The sequence below is a fragment of the Mustelus asterias genome, chromosome 11, assembly GCF_964213995.1.
Source record: "Mustelus asterias chromosome 11, sMusAst1.hap1.1, whole genome shotgun sequence".
Classification (NCBI taxonomy): domain Eukaryota; kingdom Metazoa; phylum Chordata; class Chondrichthyes; order Carcharhiniformes; family Triakidae; genus Mustelus; species Mustelus asterias.
Window position 1 is genome coordinate 88,438,272 of NC_135811.1, and position 27,060 is coordinate 88,465,331.

At 45.5% G+C, this 27,060-nt stretch overlaps 1 protein-coding gene across 1 annotated transcript in view; it reads right to left on the reverse strand.

Annotated features, from left to right (window-relative positions):
• Nucleotides 1-27,060, reverse strand: part of LOC144500642 (neurabin-2-like) — a 275,662-nt gene that overhangs the window by 96,561 nt on the left and 152,041 nt on the right. The window contains exons 3-4 of the mRNA XM_078223903.1: nucleotides 11,035-11,167; nucleotides 8,692-8,812 (exon numbers count right to left, since the gene is read on the reverse strand). Coding sequence (XP_078080029.1) covers nucleotides 8,692-8,812; nucleotides 11,035-11,167 — 254 coding nt within the window. The remainder of the gene's footprint in view (nucleotides 1-8,691; nucleotides 8,813-11,034; nucleotides 11,168-27,060) is intronic.

Consider the following 27,060-nt stretch of genomic DNA (forward strand, 5'->3'; position numbering starts at 1 on the left):
TCAATTTATCTGGGTGCTTGACATGGGAAAGCTTGTGGACCAGTGATAGGCTGCTGAGTAGGCTGCATGAGTGGCCCTCCTTCATCTCAGTGGGCCACAAGATTGAAATTGGGCTTGTTCACTCACTATGACCCCATGAATAAGATTAAATACGCTTAATACTCGAATATTTCAGAATAAGTTATAGAAGATGCTGAATCATTTATATATACATAGAACCATCATCAACTTCAAATGGTAACAAACAGAAGAAATATTTACACTTTGGACACGGAGGGAGCACACGGCTCTCACAGTCACTGTTGTGAGCAATCAGCACCCACCTCACTTCACTGGCCCTTGCTTTACGTGTGAATCACTTCAGCCAGATCGGTTTAGCTCAGTTTGCTGAACAGCTGGTTAGTGATGCAGAGTGACATCAAACAGCGTGGGTTCAATTCCTGTACCGGCCGAGTTTATTCAGCCTTCTCAACCTGGCCCCTCGCCTGAGGTGTGATGATCCTCAGATTAAATCGCCACCGGTCAGCTCTCCCCTTCAGAAGGGGGAGAGCAACCAATGGTCATCTGGCACTATGGTGACTTTACCAGCAGGAAGACGACATGGACAGAAATCAGCAGAACGTGGCCAGCCTGAACGTGGTCGATGGTTAACAAAATGTCTCGTGGGTCACACTCACAACCCAGATAGGCCTCACGTGGTCCCAGGGCCACAGGTTGCCCACTATTATTGCAGACTAAGCATTCACTGTGCCCCTCTCATGACTGTGTGCTTGATTCTTGTGATTGTTAAGCTGCGATTTAATCTGAGGATCATCACACCTCAGGCGAGGGGCCAGGTTGAGAAGGCTGAATAAACTCGGCCGGTACAGGAATTGAACCCACGCTGTTGATGTTGCTCTGCATCACTAACCAGCTGTTCAGCAAACTGAGCTAAACCGATCTGGCTGAAGTGATTCACACGTAAAGCAAGGGCAAGTGAAGTGAGGTACGTGCTGATTGCTCACAACATTGACTGTGAGAGCCGTGTGTTCCCTCCGTGTCCAAAGTGTAAATATTTCTTCTGTTGTTACCATTTGAAGTTGATGATGGTTCTATGTATATATAAATGATTCAGCATTTTCTATAACGTATTCTGAAATATTCGAGTATTACTCACAAGGTCCATGAGCAGCTCACATGAGGGGGTGGAGAATTGGGCGGATCTGTCACTTCTCAAAGGGAGGTGATGTTCTCCTGGCTAGTGTGTGGGAAACTGCCTTTCTGGAGTAGCCAGCTCAATACTGCCAACCGGAAGAGGAAACATACCAATTCAAAGGCTGGGATTTGCCGCTCTGGGCCTAAGTCCTGGGGTAGGGAGGAGAAGCAAAAGTTTTGTCCACCACGGAGCCCAGTGGAAAAATTGCGTGACACTGGGCTTATTAATTATGCAAATAGGTGTTCCGGGCATTATTTGAAGCAGGGCAAGTAGGAAGTTGCACACACTGGCATCCTATCCGGGCGCCTAACTTAAAATGCATCTAGAGAAAAACAGCTTGATAGAAACAGAGAAAATAGGAGCAAAGTTTCTATGAGGTCCCCTCTCACTCTCCTAAACGCCAATGAATATAATCCTAACCGATTTAGATTCTCCTCATATGACAGACTTGCCATCCCAGGGATCAGCCTGGTAAACCTTTGTTGCACTCCCTCTATTTAGCACTTTAAATCTGCCCCACTAATCAACATCATCATGGCTGATCCTGTATCTCTATATCTCTACGCCGTACTCCAGCTCTCTCCCAAAACCCCTTGACACCAACTACATTCACCAGAGGACAGCCCTGCAGTGCAGAAAAATGATGAATAACATCATTCGCACCAGCAATCAGAACGCTCTATTTCCCATACGTATCTCACTGAAGGAGAAGTGGGTCATGGGCCTCACTGACACGGTCACCATCTCCACTGTCCATGCAAAAAAGTGCCTCTCAGGCTGATGTGGTGGTGCCTCATAGCAGGGAGGCAGGGGGGGGAACCATGCAAAGGTCCATTGACCTCAGGCAGGATTTCCCGGTTTTGGGGCGAGCTGATGCCATGCCTCTGTTGGCCTTGTCCTGCTACCTGCATGAGCTCACCGCTCTGCTAAGTGCTGCCCAAGAACCCTTGTGGACTGGCTGCAGTGCATCTTACATATGGCGCAGAGAAGCCAGTGGATTATTGGTGAAAACTGGCATCCTGTGAACACCACCTGCATCCCAATTGCTCGCAAACCAGACATAGAAACACACACAGAAAATAGAAGCAGGAGTAGGCCATTCGGCCCTTCGAGCCTGCTCCGCCATTCATTATAATCATAGCTGATCATCAAATTGACTATCCTGAATCCCCCCCCTTCCACCCCATATCCCTTGACCCCTTTAGCCCCAAGAGCTATATCTAATTTCTTCTTGAAATCACACAACTTTTTGGCTTTAACTACTTGCACTACTGTGGTAGTGATTAACCACTCTCTGGGTGAAGAAATTTCTCCTCACCTCGGTCCTAAAAGGTCCTAAACCCTTATCCTCAAACTCTGACCCCTAGTTCTGGACTCCCCCACCATCGGGAACATTCTTTCTGAATCTACCCTGTCTAATCCTTTTAGAATTGTATGAGTTTCTATGAGATCCCCTCTCATTCTTCAAAACACCAACAAATATAATCCTAACTGACTTAGTCTCTCCTCATACGACAGACTTGCCATCCCAGAAATCAGCCTGGTAAACTTGCACTGCAATCTCTCTATAGCAAAAACATCCTTCCTCAGATAAAAACACCAAAACTACACACAATACTCCAGGTGTGACCTCACCAACGCCCTATACAATTGCAGTAAAACATCCCTATTCCTATAATCAAATCCTCTCGCTATGAAGGCTAACGTACCATTTACCTTTGCTACTTCCCGCTTCCCATCTTCTCCTCTTGAGCAGGATAAGTTAATGTACAACAGGCGTGAGGGAGAGGACGGGAGGGGTATGGCTGAACTCAGGTATCTAACACCATTTGAAGAGCGGGCTGCTGAGTTGGCAGGGGAGTTTCGGCCTTGTGCAGTGACGAGGTCCACCCTCCTCCATCCAGTAAGGAACCATCCGACTGTCTTGATGTAGAAATCTAAGGATCATGCTTGTGGTCATGTTGGAGGGAGCCCACTCAGTCACTCACTCTTTCCTCTTTCGATTACAGGCGCCAGCGAGAAGAGGGTGAGGCCTGACCTCAAACCCGAGCCCAGCATCACTCCAGGAGGGAGGAGGTTAAGGATGATGAAGACATTGCAACTGTAGCACAGTCACCTGCACCCTGCACTAGCCTAGCAACACACATCTTACTAGATCTGGTTCAGGAAGGGTCTCACACTCTTGTGGTCACCTCACTAACACATATCCACAATAGGGGGAGGCAGGGGCAGCCATGGTCACTAGCACTTGGAGGACTACTGGGAAAGAGGCTTCAATTAAGTCTGAGTCACAGAGTCATAGTTTACAGCATGGAAACAGGCCCTTCGGCCCACCTTGTTCATGCCGCTCCTTTTTAACCACTAAGCTAGTCCCAATTGTCAGCATTTGGCCCATATCCCTCTACATCCATCTTGTAACCGTCTAAACGCTTTTTAAAAGATGAAATTGTACCTGTCTCTACTACTGCCTCTGGCAACTCGTTCCAGACACACATCACCCTCTGAGTGAAAAAAATTGCCCCTCTGGGCCCTTTTGTATCCCTCCCCTCTCACCTTAAACCTATGCCCTTTAGTTTTCGACTCCCCTAATGCCCTCTAGGTTTAGACTCCCCGAATGCCCTTTAGTTTTAGACTCCCCGAATGCCCTTTTGTTTTCAACTCCCCTAAACTCCCCTATCCTCTGGATAAATATTCTGCTGAGCCTCTGACAGCGGTCCTCGACAAGATGCTGGAGGTGCCTGACCCCAATTCCTATTTGTCGAGGACCCTACCAACTACTGCACCTAGAACCACAGTAGCAAGACATGCCAGACTAAGCTGGCATCTGCCAGGCCTCGAGACTCCAGAGAAGACCTGCCAAAGTAACCAAAGACAGCAGGGCACCGTGGTGAATAGGCTGCCTTCACCCCTGTTGCAGATATTGGAGGTGCACCTAGACTCAGTGGCGGGAAAGATTAGTTCAAGTGTGTACTGTGGTCTCACTATGGTGATATGGGTGCACCATCATTGCTTACTGTCTATGCACACTTGCCAATATATGCACAGCTGCACTTTAACCACATTGGCGTGGATGTGTTCTGGACTGGCATGAAATATTGCTGGTGGCACGGCCAATTAGATGCGGAGGGATGGGGGGGGAGGGGTGAAATTTCCTGCCAGGTGTCCATTTGAATCCTGACCATGAGATGCAAGATGGCTTCCCGACAGCTTCTGGCAGGAATAGTGACCCGCCATTATCCTGCCATGACGGCTGGGACCACAAGTTCCCGCTTTCATTTCACGCCATTTGGAAACTGGTTTCTCGTCTCCCAACATGTTGTCCGCCCCCAACTCTCATTGGGCAGACTGGCAAACCCGGCCAAAGAGTGAATGTTATGATCAACATGGACTGCACTGTTGTCCTGGGCAAACGTGGTCAGGTTGAACCACCAAAGTGGGAGAGATTTTCTGTTTCTGGATAAGAAGCAATTTGTTGTGCTTTAATAACTGACCGTAACACACAAATATTTCCAGTGACTATTGCGTCCTTTCGAGTAGCTGCAGCACAAACTGCAGCTGGAGTTTATTGAAAACTAACTTTCATTTCCCTTTTAATCAAACTCATGAACAGGTGAATGTTAAGAAAGGAAATTTTAAGGCAAGGATAGATAAATTTTTGAACAGTGAAGGAATTAAGGGTTATGGTGAGTGGGCGGGTAAGTGGAGCTGAGTCTATGAAAAGATCAGCCATGATCTTATTGAATGGCGGAGCAGGCTCGAGGGGCCAGATGGCCTACTCCTGCTCCTAGTTCTTATGTTCTCATGTTCTAAATTGTCTGTTCCCACAAGAACAGGTTGAGAAATACAAAGAAAAAAGTACAGCACAGGAATAGGCCCTTCGGCCCTCCAAGCCTGTGCTGATCATGATGCCCTAAGTAAACTAAAAGAAACCTTCTATCCTTTCTCAGTCCGTATCCCTCTATTCACTCCCTATTCATGTGCCAATCCAGATGCCTCTTAAATGTTGCTAATGTGCCCGCTTCCACCACCTCCTCTGGCAGCGCGTTCCCAGCACCCACCGCTCTGTGTGTAAAAAACTTCCCCCGCACACCTCCCTTAAACTTTCCTCCTCTCACCTTGAACCTGTGCCCCCCTGTAATTGACACTTCCACCCTGGGAAAAAGCCTCAGGCTACCCACCTTGTCTATACCAAATGTAATGATTCTCTCTGTCTGTTACTTTTGTTAATGAGCTAAATGACCTCTTTGTGTGTCATGAATGACTCCATAAATCTCTGTGAAGAACACAAATACTAGTAGTGATAAGAAATTACCTTGCTAGAACCATTGTGTTAAACTGCATATGGTTTATCTACAGAGCTGCATATTTGGACATGTCAAATACAATCATTTTATTGAGTGACTCTGCCTTTCTCTCCAAAACAGGAGACATATTGTCCTGTGCCACCACAATATGACCATTCCTTTCAGTAACTCAGTCAGAAGCTGATTATAGAGGAAAGCAGCCCTGTAATAGGAGACATTTTTAAAGACAGGATTAAGATCAAGGAGATGCTTATGTGAGTAAACATCACTTCGTGACAGCATTCACACAGAAAAGCTTGTACCTCTTTCATCTGAACTCAAACCAATCTAGGCAAAAAAAAATTATCAAAGGACACCATACAGTGCAGAGGAGGCAACTCTCTGAAAGAATATCTTACCCAGACCCCCTCCCCACTCCTTATCCCTGTAACCCCACACATTTACCATGGCTAATCCATCTAACCTACACATCTTTTGTTTTTATACTTTTCCAATTCAATCAAATCAAGTCCAATTCAGAGTCTCAACAAGTTGAGACATTTCCGATCCAGGCTGACAAGACAGGGCATGCAATCCTCTACCCTGTCTTGGGCCTGATCTGCATGAGCCAAGCTGATTGGAGTAGGCGGAGAATTCCTCCTCCAAGGCTTGATCTCATTTGCATCGTAGCCAAAAGGCCGAGATACCGCTTTTAAAAATTGCTTCATATGAAACATATGAAGCTTAAATGCAACCCAATGACCTCAACCAAGTGCAGCATCCTCATAACTACACTTGATCTTAGCCAAAAGGCCGAGGTTAGAAACATAGAAACTAGAAGCAGGAGTAGGCCATTCGGCCCTTCGAGCCTGCTCCGCCATTCATTTTGATCATGGCGATCATCAAATTCAATATCCTGGTCCCCCCCTTTCTCCTTGATCCTTTTAGCCCCAAGAGCTATATCTAATTTCTTCTTGAAATCAGACAACGTTTTGGCCTCAACTACTTCCTGCGGTAGTCAATTCCAAACATTCACTACTCTCTGGGTGAAGAAACACTCTTGGGATACTAAGGGGCAATTTAGCATGGCCAATCCAACTAACCTGCACATCTTGGGAAGAAACCGGAGCACCCGGAGGAAACCCACGCAAACACGGGCAGAAGGTGCAAACTCCCCACAGACTGTCACCCGAGGCCAGAATTGAACCTGGGTCCTTGGCGCTGTGAGGAGGCAGTGCTAACCACTGTGCCACCGTGCTGCATTAAAAATAAAATTCTAAGTAACTGCCATCGTTTTTTTTTACTGGGCAAGCAAGTCTGATATTTCCTGTAAGTGATTTGTTTATAACCAGTCGCTTCTGCTTTCACAGTTCCCTTCAGTAGGGTTGCTGAATAACCACATCCTAAAACATGGCGTGTTTCTAGCTACACGGCAGCTCCCTTTAACAGCAATATAAATAAATGTCTGCTGGGACATGTCTTAAAGGTAAAACGCTGGGGGACACCAGCAATTTACTTTCCCACCCCGTCCCTCCCGCAGTTCAAAGCCAATCCAACAGTGTCGCCAATAAATTACTCGAAAGACAGTTTGCCTTTCATACATGCATTTTCCATTATAATTGCATTGAAAGTGTTATCTATTCATTACATCGTGAGAAATATTGCAGCTCCCTCGGCTCAATGACTCATCCAGATAGATAGCCAGAGCTTGTTTTTTTGAGGTTCAGTGCAGTGCCATTCAAATATATTTCAAAGTGAGAATAGCTGTTTTTGGGAATGTAATTTTGGTCTGGAGAGGGTGACTTCTGCTAAAGCTGATAATGTTCAGCTTCCACCCCGCGGAATACCAGCTTCCGTTTAGATACAATTCTGCACTCGCTAGTTTCCTTCTCTATGAACGGTATGTTTTGTCTGTATAGCGCGCAAGAAACAATACTTTTCATTGTATGTTAACATGTGACAGTAATAAATCAAATCAAATCAAATCAAGTCCGCTTGGGATATATTCCAGAATACCACAGCTACATAACAATAAGATTGCCGCATATTGGCTGTTTGATCCCTCTGATAACCACTTCATCATAGAATCCCTACAGTGCAGAAAGAGGCCATTCAGTCCATCAAGGCTGCATTGACAACAATCCTACCCAGGCCCTATCCCCGTAACCCTACATATTTACCCTGCTAGTCTCCCCTGACACTGAGGGGCAATTTAGCATAGCCAATCAACCTAACCTGCATGCCTCTGGACTGTGGGAGGAAACTGGAGTAGCCGGAAGAAACCCACACAGACAGAGGGAGAACGTGCAAACTCCACATAGACAGCGACTCAAGGCTGGAATTGAACCCGGGTCCCTGGCGCTGTGGGGCAGCAGTGCTAACCACTGTGCCATCCTCCCCCCACCTTCATATTAGGATAACCAGTCTTGTACCTTCTCTATGCAAAGGGCTCTTCCCATTTACAAGCCCAATCTCTCTAACCATCAACAAATTGTTGCAATGCCAACACGTGACACAGCAATATCATGGAATTTTGACCCATTAAGTCCAATTATTAAATAATCAGATGCATGTGAGGTTGGCAATTCATATCTTTGCATTAAAGATATAGATGAAAGCATTTCTTTCAATAAGCAAATCATTATGATTTTGGCACAAGTTAATTCTATCAGTGAACAGTACAAACAGTAAATGAGACTTAAATTTCCTCCGGGTGCTCCGGTTTCCTCCCACAGTCCAAAGATGTGCGGGTTAGGTTGATTGGCCAGGTTAAAAATTGCCCCTTAGAGTCCTGAGATGCGTAGGTTAGTGGGATTAGTGGGTAAATATGTGGGGGTAGGGCCTGGGTGGGATTGTGGTCGGTGCAGACTCGATGGGCTGAATGGCCTCCTTCTGCACTGTAGGGTTTCTATGATTTCTATGAAATGACCTCTCGATTCAAAAAGTACTCTTTTTGGAAATTAATCATGAGGCACTTACAGTTTTAGCCTCCAGTCTTCGCTAATTATTTACTAAAATATTTAACGATTCCTAAGCTGCATAAAAATATCAAAGCAAATTGAGAAGATTTGATTGTTTAAGAAAGGTGTCACTGCTCTTCAAGATCAACGGCCAATAATTAGCATCTGCGGCTGTATCACAAACTGCACAGGTACACAGCATTCCAGAATAGTATGAATAACCATATGTTAATTGGAACAAATCAACCCATACCTGCCATCCCTGTGAGCAGCTCCCCCTTCAGTTACCGTCTTCACAAATATTCCCAGTTTTTCCAACCCCATGTCCGCTCCAGCTCCCATTCCGATGATGCTGATGCCCAGGCCATCACTATCTACGGTTGGAAAGAGGTACATTTCAGTTTAGCAAGCAACTCACTTACAACTTAAACAAGAAACAGAAAATGCTGGAAAATCTCGGCAGGTCTGACAGCATCTGTGGGGAGAGAATCGAACCAACATTTTCGAGTCTAGAAGACTCTTTGTCAGAGCTCAGAGTGGGGTGGGCCAGCAACATCAGCTCCTGAGAGATCAGAATAAAAATAATAAAAAGGAATCCCTTCCACGGTCATGGAACCCCCACTCAGGACCCGTATGCATGGAAAATGGGGTTGAAGTTACAATCAGATCAGCCTTGATTTTATTGAATGATGGAGAAGGCTCAAGGGGCCAAGTGGCCTACTCCTGCTCCTTATTCGTATGTTTGTATGCGAAACATTGTTGAAAGTTTCAGAAGCAGTGGGAGTATCGTACGCGAGGGGTAAGCTATGTTAGTTGTGAAGGATGGAGGTATTGACGATAGGGCGGCACAGTGGCACAGTGGTTAGCACTGCTGCCTCACAGCGCCAGGGTCTCAGGTTCAATTCCAGCCTCGGATCACTGTCTCTGTGGAGTTTGAACATTCTCCCCGTGTCTGCGTGGGTTTCCTCCGGGTGCTCCGGTTTCCTCCCACAGTCCAAAGATGTGCGGGTTAGGTTGATTGGCCTTGCTTATTTGGCCTCAATGTCAGGGGATTAGCAGGGTAAATATGTGGTGTTACGGGCATAGGGCCTGGGTGGGATTGTGGTCAGTGCAGGCTCGATGGGCCGAATGGCCTCCTTCTGCACTGTAGGGATTCTGTGATCGAGTGTAAGATCTGAAGTCTGACTCTGAGTCAAGCTGAAGTTGTGCACTGTCACATCCTGCCTGGACAAGTGGTTGGGCTGAGTTCTGTTGGGTATCGGGATGGGGATTAGAGTGCCTGATAACAGCTGAACAAGATGGCTGCATTCCTACCAATGTTAAGCTGGAGAAGGTTTTGGACCACCCGGGCTTGATTTAGACAGTGAGTAACAGGACGGGAATGGCCCTGGAGAATTAAAGCTGGATTTGTGGGCGGAGGTTGGTTACCAAATATTATCAACAAAAGGCAGCAAATCGGAGAGGACCAAGGATGCAAAGTTGGTGCACATTAGAAGAAACTGTAAGGATAGGAGAGAAACAGCAGCAAGAGGTGTGCTGGCTTTGGTGCGGCAGATAAGAGAGGAACTGCGGTGGGCTGAAACCATGGAGAACAGTCAATGGAGAGCTGGTAGCCATGATGTGGAGATGCCGGCGTTGGACTGGGGTGGGCACAGTAAGAAATTTCACAACACTAGGTTAAAGTCCAACAAGTTTATTTGGAATCACGAGCTTTCGTATGTTTGTATGCGAAACATCGTTGAAAGTTTCAGAAGCAGTGGGAGTATTGTACAAGAGGGGTAAGCTATGTTAGTTATGAAGGATGGAGATATTGACGATAGGGCGGCATGGTGGCACAGTGGTTAGCACTGCTGCCTCATAGCATCAGGGACCCAGGTTCGATTCCAGCCTCGGTTCACTGTCCCTGTGGAGTTTGAACATTCTGCTCCTTCATCACCAGCGCTCCGAAAGCTCGTGATTCCAAATAAACCTGTTGGACTTTAACCTGGTGTTGTGAGCCTTCTTCCAGTGGAGAGGATGGAACAGGTTGATTGCAAGCAAGGGCGCAGAGAGGTTTAGAGTGGGCACTGTGCCATTGAGAAACACCTACCTTCCAATCAACTTTACCTGAACGCTACTCAATTTGCCATCAGTTTTGTCAAAATATTAGATAAAAAATTCAACATATAACTTTGTGCCCCACCCTCTAACCCTTTTCTATCTGAAGAGTCACGTGCAACATAAAGACACATATATATATATCTATCTATTCATTGGAATTTTATGTTGGAAACCCAGAGTGCACTAATGCCATTGTGAACATAGGCTGTTACATTATGAATTTCCACAACTGCTTCTGCCAATTTATACCAATACTTCCAAAAGTTGGTGAAAAGAGGACTTTTCCATTTTTATTCCAGTGTTGCAGGCTAGCAGATTAGTAGCGTCATGCGTCTCGTCTGGTCCATGTTCTATTAATCATTTCCGCAGCATGAGGACCAGACACCAAAATTAGAGTGCTAAAGAACATTATGATCACTCTAAATACTTATTATCTTCAATACGAACGAAGGTTAAAAAAGACTGAGTTATTTTTGGGAGCTTCAGTACAAATTACCCTTTTCAAGTTCCACAGGAAAGAGGTCCAATCTTTCCACGCGTTTTTCCAGTTCGTACTCTGCCGACGCCGCCATGGGGTCCACGTCGTCATTTCGCCTGTCATAGTCTTCATTGGAGTAGGTTGTGAACACCTGTCAGAACAACGTTAACATTTCAGTATCATAACAATTGTCAAATTTTATTCAATTTGATCCTGGACTTCTCAAATCATTGAGTCATCCAATGGCAACATGAATTATATTGACATTGGCCATCAGGTATGAACATGACTTAACTCTCTCACCGAATTTCACTGCACAGCTGGAAAATTCCAGCCATTCACACCCTGCCGCCGCTGCCAGCAAGGATGGAGAATTTGTCGCTCAGCCAAACCTCCCTTCACTGCAGCGGGACCAGAGAATCCCGCCGGCGTGAACATCTGGAAGATTCTGGCCAACATCTTAACCTACGCTTTCACTTCTGTTCCGCAGACAGTGAGGTTGAGCAGCGAGGTTTTGTGAGTAGCCCTCAGACTGAGGACATATTTGCAGCACATTTTGAGAGCAGCCCTCAGACTGAAGGCTACTCGCAAAATGTGCTGCAAATATGTATTTTCTGACCTGAAAGAAATTGTTAGCAGTCTTTAGTTTTGTTTAAAGAGGCTGAGAGATATTTTTGCTTATTTGTAGCAAACTCACAAACGCATTTATAAAGAAACCCAGATTTGTTGATGTGAAAGTAGATTTGTTGAAATGAAAGGAAAATCAGGTTGGCCCCGTAACACAAATGCAGTCCCTCTTGCTGGGTCAAAATCCTGGAACTCCCTCCCTAACAGCACAGTGGGTGGACTTACACCGCAGGGACTGCAGCGGCTCAAGAATGCAGCTAATCACCACCTTCTCAAGGGCAATTAGAGATGGGCAACAAACGCTGGTCGAACCAGCGATGCCCACATTCCATCAATGAATAGAAAAAAATAAACAGAAGTTTGGACAAAGCGTCACTTCATGCAACGAAAACTCTCGCAGTTTTATATAAAGTTGCTTTTTAAAATGTGTTGAAAAATCTGCTCCTTAAAAATTACAAAAAAACTTGCATCAATATAGCGCCTTTCATGAACGCAAGGTGCCCCAAACACTTTACTGTCAATGAAGTACTTCTGAAGTGCAGTCACTGTTGCACTGTGCATGTAGTAAACATGATAGCCACCTTGAGCAAGCTCCCACAAACAGCTATGCCAAGATGTCCAAAGGTGTCCAATAAAAATGTCCACATAACTAGAGATTCTAATTGAGAAATGAATATCGGCCAGGACACCGTGGATGCTTTCTCCTGCATGTCTTCAAAATAATACCACTGGTACCTTTATATTCCCCTGAGAGGGATAGGACCTTGGGTTAGTATCTCATCCAAAAGATAAGATCACCAACAGTGAAGCACTCTCCCTCAGCACTGCACCGGAGAGTCAGCCTGGATCACTCACTCAGGTCTCTGCAGTCAGATTTAAACCTACAACATTCTGGTTCAGAGGCAAGCCAGATTACCGTGAGCCATGGCTCAAATGGCTGATAGTTACCATTCAGCTTGCTATTGCTTTAAAGTGGATTTCTAACTTCAATTGCTATTCAACCCAGTTCTTGTCCAACTGGGGGTCAGTTAGCACAGTTGGCTGGACAGCTGGTTCATAATACAAAACGATGCCAACAGCATGGGTTCAATTCCCATATGGGCTGAGATTATTCATGAAGATTCCAACTTCTCAACCTTGCCTGATGCGTGGTGATTCTCAGGTCAAATCACCACCAGTCAGCTCTCCCCCCTGATAAGGGGACAGCAGCTTGTGGTCATCTATGACAATGGTGGCTTTAGTTTTATCATAGAATTCTAACACTGTAGAAGGAGGCCATTTGGCCCATTGAACCTGTTCCAACAACAATCCCACTCAGGCCCTATCCCTGTAACTCGATGTATTTACCCTGCTAATCTCCCTGACACTGAGAGTCAATTTAGCATGGCCAATCCACCTAACCTGCACATCTTTGGGACTGTGGGTGGAAACTGGAGCACCCGGAGGAAACCCACGTGGACACGGGGAGAACGTGCAAACTCCACACAGACAAAGGGGATTGGGAATATGATTGGGACAGACGGTGGCACAATGGTTAGCACTGCTACCTCATGGCACCAGGGACCCGAGTTCGATTCTGGCCTTGGGTGACTGTGTGGGTTCCCTCCGGGTGCCCCAGTTTTTTCCCTCATTCCAAAGATGTGCAGGATAGGTTGATTGACCATGCTTAATTGCCCCTTAATGTCAGGGGGACTAGCAGGGTAAATACGTGGGGTTCTTGGGATAGGGCCTGGGATGGGATTGTTGTCGGTGCAGACTCGATGGGCTGAATGGCCTCCTTCTGCACTGTAGGGATTCTATGACAGTGACTCGAGACCGGAATCAAACCCGGGTACCTGGCACCGCAGGGCAACAGTGCTAACCACTGTGCCACCATGCCGCCCAATCTTAGTCAAAACTATTCAGTAATTATTATTAAAAGACACATTTTCAAACTCTTGCATCCTAAATTTATATCATCAATAATTTTATTTATAAATATGTCATACGTATGAAATAATATCGAGGAGGGATTCAATGGAAGTGACTGAGAAGAATAACGTGAAAAGGCCTCAAAGCATTTTTTTGAGCAATGATCCATCAAAGAGAATCAATATCTACGTTCTTATGTGTGTGATAACTGCAATTAAAACATTCTATGGTAAATGCTTACTGTGACCAGAACCATCTTTCAGCAAGTTATCAGAGGTTACAAAAAATGAAAGTGTTGAACAAGAGCTGCCTTTCCTGATTTACAGAAACAACAGAAATTCCTGGAACCATCACTGAGTCAAACCGACTGTAGTTGCAGATGGAGTAGACCAGGGTTAAAGGAACGGCAAGTTATGCTGAAAGAGTGAGATGGGAAGGAGGCCCAGGTCCAGCACACCTGGACGGAAGCGGCCTGGATTGGCCTGTTTCAGTGCTGTGCATTCTGTGTCATTCTACGGAGCATGTCGAACCGCCTCCAAATTTATAACTGGGCGGCACGGTGGCACAGTGGTTAGAGCTGCTGCCTCACAGCGCCAGGGACCCGGGTTCAATTCTCAGCTTGGGTGATTATCTGTGTGGAGTTTGCACGTTCTCCCCATGTTTGCGTGGGTTTCCTCCCACAGTCCCACAGCGGGGTAGCACGGTGGCACAGTGATTAGCACTGCTGCCTCACAGCGCCAGGGACCTGGATTTGATTCCTGGCTTGGGTCACTGTCTGTGTGGAGTTTGCATATTCTCTCCGTGTCTGCGTGGGTTTCCTCCGGGTGCTCTGGTTTCTGCCCACAGCCCAAAGATGTGCATGGTTTGGTGGATTGGCCACGCTAAATTGCCCCTTAGTGTCAGGGGGACTAGCTAGGGTAAACCTATGGGTTATTGGGATAGGGCCTAGGTGGGGTTGTGGTCGGTGCAGACTCGATGAGCCAAATGGCCTTCTTGTGCACTGTATGATTCTATGATTCTATATTTGGGGTGGCACAGTGGTTAGCACTGCTGCCTCACAGCGCCAGGGACTCGGGTTCAATTCCAGCCTCGGGTGACTGTCTGTGTGGAGTTTGCACATTCTCCCCGTGTCCACGTGGGTTTCCCCCGGGTGCTCCAGTTTCCTCCCACAGTCCAGGTTAGGTGGGTTGGCCATGCTAAATTGACCCTTAGTGTCAGGGGGACTAGCAGGGTAAATGGGTGGGGTTACATGGATAGGGCCTGGGTGGGATTGTTGTCGGTGCAGGTTCGATGGGCCAAATGGCCTCCTTCTGCACTGTGGGGAGTCTGTGATTCTATGATATTAGTGCTTGCATCAACATAAATTTGATCAGTCAGCAAACAGGCAGTTGGAGGAACATGTCTATGTGCTGATTATTAAGATTATATTTGCATACATGGTTACCACCCGACTAATATCTCATAAAGCCAGCAATGTGCTAGAAACTGGTGCTGGTTACTGGTTAACCAACTTAAATGGTGGCAAAGAACAATGAATCCTTCTTTCAACTAAAGACCAGTCAGCCACCTTATCAGATTGGGGATGTTGGTGTGTTTCTATTTCATTTAGGCAGTATTTGCATACATTTGCTGTACATTTTTAGATGTTTCAAGCCATGACTGTATTTTCTTCTGTGCTGTTGCGGAGTAGTCATGGTGAGGGAGTTACCATGGTTACATCTACTGGTTACCGCAGTGGTCTATTGGTGAAAAATTGCTGGTCTCAGATTTAGTGAGCCAGCATTAATTTGAACCCCTGACGCTCAGAGATGGAAGGAAATTGAGGTGCAATTAGACTAACTGGGAGTTAGGGGAGAGAACTGTGATGTCTTCACAATGATACGAAAATGCCTGTCGCAAATGCTCCATTGTTTTTTCTGCTGGAATAAGGAAAAGAGAGATCATATACTTGATTCACCCATTCATCAGATGGTGGTGCTGCGAGAGCTCATTGCAAAAATTCAAGCTTCTAATCCAAATGTATGAAGTTTTGTGGCCTGTAATATTGCTAAGTTTCAGGCAGAAATATTAGATAACTATGTACAGCCAATTTGTAGGAGAAAATGGGCAAAAATCACATTTTCTTAAGGTTGTGAAGAACAACACGGTGGCACAGTGGTTAGCATTGCTGCCTCACAATGGCAGGGCCCTTGGTTCGATTCCCGGCTTGGGCGACTGTCTGTGTGGAGTTTGCACATTCTCCCCATGTCTGCGTGGGTTTTCTCCCACAGTGGGGCGGCACGGTGGCACAATGGTTAGCACTGCTGCTGCACAGCGCCAGGGACCCGGGTTTGATTCCCAGCTCAGGTCACTGTCTGCACGTTTTCCCTGTGTCTGCGTGGGTTTCCTCTGAGTTCTCCGGTTTCCTCCACAGTCCACAAGACGTGTTGGTTAGGTAGATTGGCCATGCTAAATTCTCCCTCAGTGTACCCGAACAGGTGCCGGAGTGTGGCAACTGGGGGATTTTCACTGTAACCTCACTGCAGTGTTAATGTAAGCCTACTTGTGACACTAATAAATAAACTTTGCAGTCCAAAGATGTGCAGGTCAACCTGTGGCCCTGGAGTCACATGTAGGTCAGACTAGGTAAGGACAGCAGATTTCCTTCCCTAACCAGATGGATTTTTTAAACAATTGTTTCATGGTCATCCGTAGATTCTTAATTCCAGATATTTTTTATTGCATTCAAATTCCACCATCTGCGGGATTTGAACCTGGGTCCCCAGAACATTAACTAAGTTTCTGGATTAATAGTCTAGAGATAATACCACTAGGCCATCGCCTCTCCCCAATCTAATGCCTGTTTCAGGTGTGGGCACTGCAAGTTGATTTTATGTTCTTTGTCAATATGGCAAGCAATGCATTGCAACTTATAATAAGCACGTGTGCTTCCTGTCCACTATTCTAGAGAACTTGGGTCTGTTTAGCGCCTGAAAAACAAACACTGCTTGGCTAAGTTTCTAGACCCATATAAATGCAAATCAACCTAATTAGCAAATAATTTCTCATGCAAATCCGTTGGAAATTAGTATTGAAATGGTCATGATTATGTGAATTAATCTTGTTCTCTCTAGAAAAGGGAAGGTTGAAAGGTTATGTAATTGCTGCTTTAAGAATTCTAAATAGAACTAGATAAATAGACCATGGTGAGCCTCTTTACCTTATCCAGAAGAGTCGACACAAAGACCATGTTCTGTACATAGAGGAGGCAAATTTAAAACTAATCTACGGAAAGACGATTTGAGCAAGTGGACAATTCAGGGGACAGAATTTTCAAACATGCATCAAGCTTGGCTACTGGTGAGAAGCTCTCCCCCCCCACCTTCCCCCGCCCCCCCCCCCCCCCCCCCAACCCCTGTCAAATCTTCCAGGCACACCTGGGACCTCAGTGTTGCTGCACTATATCCTCCAGGCAGCTGGAGTGTGAAAGAACTCATCACCCACCTCCTTCTAGATGGGATAGTAAGTTGCAATAAAGCGATCAGCAATTTACAAATGGATATGGATAGGTTAGGTGAGTGGGCCAAAATGAGGCAGACGGAGTTTAATGTGGATAAGTGTGAGGTTATTGTCCATTTTGGTCAGAAAAATAGAAAGGCAACTTTTTATCGAAATGGGGAGAAACTTCGGAGTGCTCCGGTGCAGAGGGATCTGGGTGTCCTCGTGCACGAATCGCAGAAAACTGGGATGCAGGCACAGAAGGCAATAAGAAAGGCAAATGGAATTTTGGCATTTATTGTTAAAGGGATGGAGTATAAAAGTAGGGAGGTGTTGCTGCTACTGTGCAAAGCATTAGTGAAACCGCACTTGGAGCATTGAGTATAGTTTTGGTTCCCTTATTTGAGGAAGGATGTAGTTGCATTGAAGGCGGCTTAGAGGAGGTTCACTAGATTGATTCCAGTGATGAGGGGTTTGTCGTATGAAGAAAGATTGGGCAGTTTAGGCCTATACTCCCTGGAGTTTAGAAGAATGAGGGGAGATCTAATCGAGTTGTATAAGATGCTAAAGGGGATTGACAGGGTAGATGTGGAGAGGGTGTTTCCTCTTGTGGTGCAATCCAGAACAAGAGGTCATAGTTTTAGAGTAAGGGGAAGCAGATTTAAAACAGAGATGAGGAGAAATTACTTCTCTCAAACGGTGGTGAATCTGTGGAATTCACTACCTCAGAGGGCAGTGGATGCCGGGACATTGAGTAAATTTAAGGAGGAGATAGACAGATTTTTAATTAGCAATGGGTTGAAGGATTATGGAGAACAGGCAGGAAAGTGCAGTTGAGGCCGAGCTGAGATCAGCCATGATCGTATTGAATGGCGAAGCAGGCTCGAGAAGCTGAATTACCCACTCCTGCTCCTGGTTCTTATGTTCTTCTGGAATGTGCCTTGACAAAGCAGAGCTGGAAAGGGATGCAGTGGTTTTTTGTTAAGGTTCATCCAAAACAGCTCCGTAATGTCGGACTCTGTGCTCTACCGACTTGCCAGTGATATGCACCAAAACGTTAACAGCTGATGGAGGATGATCAACTCGGAGAAAGGCGTTCTTTGCTCTGCCCAAAACCTACTGGTCTTCCAGTACAGAGAGCTGCCCCCGACTGAGGATTGGCACATCACAATGTCCACGGTCTACATGCTGAGGGACGCAGCAAAGCTTGGGGCAGCTGCCTCAAAAGAGCTACAATCTAAGACCATCCCACCATGTTACACGGAGGGGTCGGAACTCATGTAAAACCCCTCACGCTGTATGTTCAGCAAGATAGGGATAGATAAGCTTTAAGTGTAGTGAGGAACCTTGAAGTGTCATGTATTGTACTGGAAAAGAATAAACTGCATTACGCTTTATGTAATCCTAGATTTGAACTGTTATGTAATGCACTTTTACAGAATTTTATGAATAAGGCATGTTTTTTGAAAAAAAATCTATAGAAAAGAATCCCTAGGAAGAGGTTGAAAGCAATTAATGTTCATTCAAATGCAAATTAAGTACATTTCTTTCAGGAAGCAACTTTTTGGGATGCAGTATACACTCAATCTGGGACATGACATAAGCATGCTGAGGAGGGAAAAGGATGATGTTAAGTTCATGCTTCCCATAGCTGTCCACCACTGGCAATAGGGAATAGAATAGAATAGATACTCTACAGTGCAGAAGGAGGCCATTTGGCTCATCGAGCCTGCACTGACAACAATCCACCCAGACCTTATCCCCGTCACTCCACAAATTTATCCTGCTAGTCCCCCTGACACTAAGGATTAATCTAGCATGGCCAATCAACCTAACCAGCACATCTTTGGACTGTGTGAGGAAACCGGAGCATCCAGCGGAAACCCACGCCGACACGGGGAGAATGCGCAAACTCCACACTGTCACCCGAGGCCGGAATTGAACCTGGGTCCCTGGCTCTGTGAGGCAGCAGTGCTAACCACTGTGCCACCGTGCCGCCGAAGGAGGCCATTTGGCCCATCGAGTCTGCACTGACGACAATCCCACTCAGGCCCTATCCCCATAACCCCACGTATTTACCCTGTTAATCCCCCTGACTCTGAGAATCAATTTAGCATGGCCAATCAACCTAACCTGCACATCTTTGGACTGTGGGAGGAAACTGGAGCGCCTGGAGGAAACCCACGCAAACATGGGGAGTACATGCAAACTCCACACAGACAGTCACCCGAGACCAGAATTGAACCCGGGTCCCCGGTGCTGTGAGACAGCAGTGCTAACCCGCTGTGCCACCCTGCTGCCTAGCTATTGCAAAATCTGGGCATTTTGTTATATTGCCCTATCTGCTGCCCTCTAGGGTCAGGAGGAGTAAACAAAGTTGGTTCAATAACAATAAAGTCCAGACCAAGAATCTTGGGCCAGAATTCTCCTATCCTGCCTGCCACTGGAATTTTAGTGGGCGGGTTGTGGACAATGTGAAACCCCATTGACAGTCGGGTGGGAATTTCTGGTTTTTAGACCAACACGGCCGGAGAATTCCGCCCTTGGTGTTATTGGCAAATTTAGCTACCATACATCAGTCTCTTCATCTGAGCCAATCCCTGTGGAACTCCACTGGTCACATTTATGACCCATTTATCCCTACTTTCTGCTAATATATTACCCCCTACACTATAAGCTCTTAGCAACTGAACAACTGCCTTCTGAAAAGTTAAGTACATCTACAGGTTCCCCTTTATCCATCTTACTTGCAATTTCTTCAAAAAATTTGAAAATAATTAGTTAAACACAATTTCCCTTTCACAAAGCCATGCTGACTGCTTGATTACCTTGAATTTTTCTAAGTATCCTGCCATAAGATCTTAGTAAAAGCTTGAGGAAGTCATATGGACTCAAAGGGGTGAATTTTCCCGTTCCGCCTGCCACGGGAATCGTAGCTGACAAGGGGCAGACCATGGAAAGGTCCGTTGCCCTCGGGCCAGGATTTTCTGGTTTCGGGGCAATCACGGCCGGAAAATCCCACCCAAAATATTAACTCTGCTTCTCTCTCCATCGATGCTGCCAGACCTGCTGAGTTGTTTCAGCATTTTCTGTTTTTATACCCTATGACAGATAGTAGACCAGCTGGCCTGCAGTTCCTACTGTCCGTTATCTTGGAAGGCGAGTACAAGAGGTTCCTACGTCACATTCCCTCACTCAAAACTGGTGTGAAAGTAAATAGTTATTCCAATAACAATAATTCAGTGTTAGGTGAAGTTAATGTTGGAGGGAATATGATGATGCATCCTATTACTTGCCCCTGGTCATAGTTGGAGGGAACAAAGTCTTGTTATTGGAAAGGAATTAGTTGAAGAAAGCACAGTCAGGCTAGGCCAAGTTATTTACAGTAGGGCTCAGGAAGAGTAACTCTGACACTGAGGAAGTGCTAATAGAGCACCATGTGGTCTTTGATCAAGGAGGATCTGTAAGGGAAATTGTATGAGTTTAGTATGAAATTCAGATTCACTTGTAAGGGAAATTGTATTAGATATTGTATGAGCTAGGTATGAAATTCAGATTCACAGGTTTTAGTAAAATGATATAGCAGATTTAGGTGAGTAGTGAGATGGGTATATAACCTAAAGTAACTTCGTGTGAACTAATATAATCAAGTGTAGTCGATATGATCAAAGTGGAGGAACTAGAGAAGTAATATAGCAATCACTAATTAAGGAAAGCAGACAACAGTCACTTAAGAAAACAAGGAAGACTGCTCGGTGGTTCAACTTAATAGTGGACCATAAAACCATAAAATCAGCAGAGAGAATGTCCTTTCTAACACTTTCGGCCTAAATCAACAAAACTACGATTATAGTACAAGCAGAAAAGGTCAGATAAAGGTAAGAGCCATAACCACCATGGTTTAAGAAACGAAGAGATATAACAGGGAACGACCAAATGCAAAGAAAACAGATAAAGGGTCAACTAAAATTAATGGTGGCCAAAGAAAGATAGGGCTGTAGGGTAAGATTACAACCAAGGACAGGCTGTAAAAGGGAGATAAGGATCTTGAGATAGGAGGCTGAAATGTACATAAAAGATTGTAAGCCCAAGGGCTCTTTGGAGTGTTCCGGACGTTCCCGGCTTTGTCTCTTGTGCTGAGAAATAAAGTCTATTGCTTGGAAGATCGCTGCTCAGACTCTCTGTTTTAATTGATGTGAATAAATTGTCGTCCTGGGGAACCACGACAAAATTGGCGCTGCTTAGCAGGGTTGGTGAGAGATCGCCCAGAAAAGCATCTGGAAGGAGTAGCGGAGACGGTGGTCCAACCGGAACCGAGAAGTCCCCAGCCGGCCTTCTGTCAACAAGGTAAGCAGACTTGCATGCATGTAAATCCTTGTTGTCAGAAAGGGGTTTTCTCGAGGCCCGGTGCGCCCGGCTCTCTGCGGGTCCTGGATCTCCCCAACCCAAAAAGATATCCTGCACAGGTAAAACCAAATTGTGTAAAAATTTTGAGAGACTGAGTCTGATCCGAAGAGCAGAATTTTTGCATGCAAAAGCGCGCTGTGAATACTGTATTGTCTGTGAATGGGTAAAAAGTGAGACGGGAAAAAGGCCGAAAGCTAAAGTAATGCAATTAGGTTAAGTCAAGCGGTTTGGAGCGGGTTTTTCAGGTCACGACTTGCCCAGAAGAGAGTAAGTGTGGGAAAATCTGCCAGTCCAAACCTACCCAGGACCTCGGGTAAGGGACGTCAACCGAGAGGGAGAGAGATCAGTGAGAGATCACTCTCTGACCTAATACAGTAGCCAAAAGCACAGGAGTGGATTTTAACCACAGGAAAGGGGAGTAGCAGCTAGAATAGAGGAAGTAAAAGACCAATTTGAACAAACTGGTCTGAGAAAACAGCGTGAAGGACAGAAATAAGAGAGAGAGTCGGAACATAGGTAGGGTAATAACTAACAACTTGGAAAAATTACCCTGACATAACTGCCTGGTGACAAGATTGAAAATAACTAATCTTTGAATAATAAAAAAAAAACGGAAGCAACACTGGATTGGAAAAAGATTACACACATAATTAACTTAGAGGAGATAAAGAATGAGTGGCCGTATGTAAAATGGGAAAGAGTAGTCGATAGGAATTGGATAGACGAAATAAAATTGGAAACCCTAGAGAAATTAATAAAGGGATCTGACCGATACAGGATTCTTATACACATAGACGAGCAAGTGAAAACCTACTACCCTCTGGCCCGGGAGAGGAAAATAGTGCCGGGACAGGGGACTACGGGGAAGTGGATATCAGGACCCCGGTTAGAATTACAGATATTGGCAAAAGAAATCCAAAGGAAAGGTAAACAGGGGACTGAGCACGGAAAAACAATACAGCAAGTAATAATCACTGTGATACCTAACTCTGACGGACTAAGTGACAAAAATTGCGACAGTGATCCAAAAAGATGAGTAATGGCGCACCAAGTTAAGACACCAGTGGAGATGTTAGGGGATAAGTTCCCAGCCCTTAGGGGAGATATAGAACACGTCTCTAAAAAATGGGCCAAAAGAACAAATAAGACCAATACACAGTGGCCGGAGGAAGGCACATGGTCCACAGAGAGGTGTGAGGACCAGAAGGGAATGATAAAGAACTATAAGATTAAGGATAAAACGAGCAAAAGAAGGGAAAAGCGAGAAAAGGAGTTAGAGATATTAGCCCTATTCCAACAAGAAGGGAAAGAGAGAAGAGGGGTATGGAGGGGAGGTAGAATGCAGATGCCAGTACAACTTGAGGAAAAAGCAAAATTGGAAGATCCAAACGTAGCCCCACCCCCATACTTAGAGAAACAGAGCTCCACGGGACTGTACCCAGTCATATCAGGCACAATGAATTTTGAGGGAGAATATGACATAGAAAAGATGACGAAGGAGGAATGGGCACGAAAGGAGGGAGAAAAGAAACAAGGTATAGAGGAAGCGGCTAAAAAAACAGAAGAGGCTTTTGATGGGCTGAACCAAAGGAGAAAGGAGTTGGAGGACGAAGTAAAGGTGGTAGAACTTTTGGAATGGGTAAAGAAGGTAATGAAAAAGGAAAAAGAACGAGAAGAGGGAGGAGAAAATGTTAGAAATAAATATGAGGGGAAAACAGGAAATGATTTTTGCGAGTATGCAAGTGAGACATCACAAGGATGGAGGTGGAAGCACCCAGAGGAAGGTAGAATGGCGAGAGAGACGGAAGGAGAAACAGAAGAGAGTAGTGAAGACGAAGGGAGGCAATCAGTGTTAGGGGTGCAAAGAAAATCAAGGCGGGAAAGGCACCCACCTGTAAAGTTTCCAGATGTGGATAGGAGAGGGAAAAGGGTATTCCCGGTGATTCTGAAGGGTGGCAGACCGCAGTATATCCCTTGGTCAGGTCAGGATTTGCCTAATTTAATTAATGAATTACCCAATATTTTGGATGGGGCTGGAAGGTGGATTGGACAGTTGGAGGCAGGGATGGTGGGAAAAAGGATGGCACTGGGCGACATCAAAGCTCTCCTGACAAAGGTGCTAGGAATGGACCAAATGGCGGAAGTAATGAGACGTGCTGGCATCCCGACCGCAGCTTATGACCCAGCGGTGGATGGGATACTAATGGACCAGTACCGCCAAGACATCTGGCAGGCACTGCGGGATATGTACCCCAATCGAATGGATGTAAAAACCCTAAAGGGAGAGCCACTGGGTGAGGAGGAGAATGCAGCGGTGTATGTGGAGAATCAATTAAAAAGGTGGAGAAGGGACACGGAGAGGGACATTCTAATAGACCCACTGACCAACTCCATGTTCCGGGCTGCAATCCTAGAGGGCTTGCCAGCCCCAGCTAAGACAAGGCTGGAGGAAGTGGTGGGCTTGGACTCAAAAAATTACCGAGAGTTTGTGGATTATGTTGCCCATGCAGTAGAGAGACATCGCAAAGATGAAAAGAATGCAGACAAACAGCTGAAGGAGGTACAACGTAAACTCCTTCAGGCACAGTTGGAGGAGATTAAAAGCAAGGATAAACTGAAGGCAAAAGAGGATCTCGCACCCAGAAAAATAGCACCAATGATGGTGGAGCAAAAGCCAGAGGAAATACCTGCACTAATCAAAGGGGGGAGCGGAGATGGAGGCCAGCCCGTCGTAACCTATAACATTTCTGCCTTCCCACTGTCCATGAACCCAGGAGCCTATGGCCTAAATTATCAAAACCCATACGCCCTGCAAAGTCAGACTGACTGGAATAGAAATGGGAAAGGACAGGGAGGTGGTAGGTCACCCTATCAGAATCGGAGAGGACAGGGACAGGTTAATCATCAGACTCCGAGACAGGGACCACTGCCTGGCCCTTCAGGTGTGTGTTGGGGGTGCGGGGAGGCAGGGCACATAAAAAGGAATTGCCCGCGGAATTTCCCCAGACAGGGAGAAAACCAGCAGCAGACAGGCCAACAACTGATCCAAGGATCGCCAAACAGCATCCCGATGTTTCAAGGGCCGGTAAACCATCAGAATTCCCCATAGGGAGGCCCAGAGAACCCCGAAATGGTAGGACAGCACGTACAGATAACAGAAACTGCAGAGCAGGAACCTATAGTTAACGTTAGAGTAGGAGGGATCGAGGTCCCCATGATGATAGACACCGGCGCCACATGTACGTGCATGCAAACGAAATATGCGGATCACTTACCATTGTCAAACCAGTTTGTAAAAACTGTGGGGTTCTCGGGGAAAGTAACATTAGCTCGAATGACGACGCCGGTGCCTGTTACCATTGGAAATAAGACAACCCATGTACCTATTTTAGTATGTGATAAAACTCCTTTAAATCTATTGGGAAGGGATGCAATCCTAGGTCTAGGACTAAAATTAGAATGCACCGAACAAGGAATTGATTTGATGGGAATGTATCCACTTGAAATACCAGGAAAGGAAGGGGTTAATGTATATTGGTTGGGAGATATAGAGGAACAAGTTAAAAAACAGATATGGGAAGTTTGGGGAAAGCTTATAAACACTTGGGTTCCACAAGCCAAATGGCCAAGAACAGAATTACACAGTACAATGATATTTGATGAAGGGCAAGAACCTGAGATACAGGAGAAATGGGAAAGGGAGGCAGGACGAGAACAGGAAATAAAGTCAGGAAGTATTTTAATCGGACTAGAGGGAGTAGCCCTCACCATTGTTAGGAATGAATGGGTTAACAAATGGTTCTCTGTATCTGGGGCGGAGCCACATGTCACATTGAAAGTGAATCCGGGATACAGATCAAAAGACCTAGGACCAATGGTGTTGAGAGCACAAGATTTAGAATTTGTCCAGACAGACAATGTAGATATTTGGACGTCCAGCAATGGACAAATGACGAAAATAATTTTGGATGTTAAAATGCTTGGGAAACCGAAGCAGATAACAATAGGAGTGCAAATCGAGAAACAGGAACTGGAGTGGAGAGAGAGGTTAGAGCAGGATTTGAACTCTCTCCCGCAGGAGTTGTGGTCCAGACAGGACACGGATGTAGGGAGGGTCAAAAACGCTAATCCAGTTGAAGTCAGATTAAAGATAGGACGTCAGGGGCCGTATAGGCCGCAATACCCAATCAAGACAGAAGCAATTGAAGGAATTAGAGGGACAATTAAGGGATTGATAGAAGCAGGGGTATTAAAAGAAACCCAGAGCAGGTGTAATACACCGCTACTACCAGTGAAAAAGGCGGACGGAGAAAAATGGAGATTGGTGCATGATCTAAGGGCAATTAATGAGGTAGTGGAAGATATGCCAGCAGAGGTTCCAAACCCTTATACCTTGATGACAAATATACCACCTGAAAGTAGATGGTTTACTGTAATAGACCTATGTTCGGCATTTTTTAGTGTGCCACTAGCTCAAGAAAGTCAGTATCTCTTTGCATTTACGTACGAGGGGAAACAATACACATACAATAGGATGCCCCAAGGATTTAAACATTCCCCACATGTATTCAATCAGGTGTTGAGAGCAGATTTAGAAGGAATACAGTTGGAAGGAACACTGATACAATATGTGGATGATTTATTATTATGCACAGGAACACAAGAACAATGCAGGAAGGATAGTTTAAAACTATTGAAAAGACTAGCAGAAGGGGGCCATAAAGTTTCCAGGAAAAAGCTGCAGCTGTGCCAGAAAAAGGTAGAATACTTGGGAAGAGAAATATCAGCAGGACAGAAGGAGATAGCTTCACAGCAAATAGAAGCAGTACTAAAGGTTCCGAAACCACAGACGGTGGGACAAATGATGACATTTTTGGGAATGACAGGATTCAGTTCAGAATGGGTGGAAAGCTATGCCGAAAAAACGCAGGCACTACGAAAGATAATGAAGGAGGCAGGGTGTGACGAATTAAAAGCCAAACTAAAATGGGATAAAGATGCTTCAGGCGCATTTGAAAATGTGAAAAGAGAAATGGCACAGGCACCAGCATTGGCCTTACCGACCTATGACAAGCCCTTTGACTTATTTGTGAGTAACAGAGAAGCTGGATTTGCTACAGCAATGTTAATGCAGGAAAATTGCAAGGGTAGACGAAGGCAGGCTGTAGCATATTACAGTACCAAGCTAGACGACGTAGCGATGGGATACCCTCCGTGCTATCAAGGCCTGGCAGCAGCTTGGTGGGCGTACGAAAAGGCAGCCACGGTCACAATGGGATATCCGATAAACATACATGTATACCATAAGGTAGCTGAATTGATTGAGCAAGGAAAATTTGTGCTGACACCTGCTAGGATCCATCATTATCGAATGCTAACCACATTTCCAGATATCACGATAATAAAGTGCAACAGAGTAAATCCAGCTGATTACATGCCATTACCTCATGAAGGAGAAGAACATGAATGCTTAAGAGAAGCAAAAACATTTATGAAACTGAGGAAAGATTTAAGAGCAGAGGGACTAGTGACAGAAGGGAAAAGGACACTGTATGTAGATGGCTCATGTTACAGGGATCACTTAGGAAACCACGCAGGCTATGCCATAGTTGAACAGAAAGG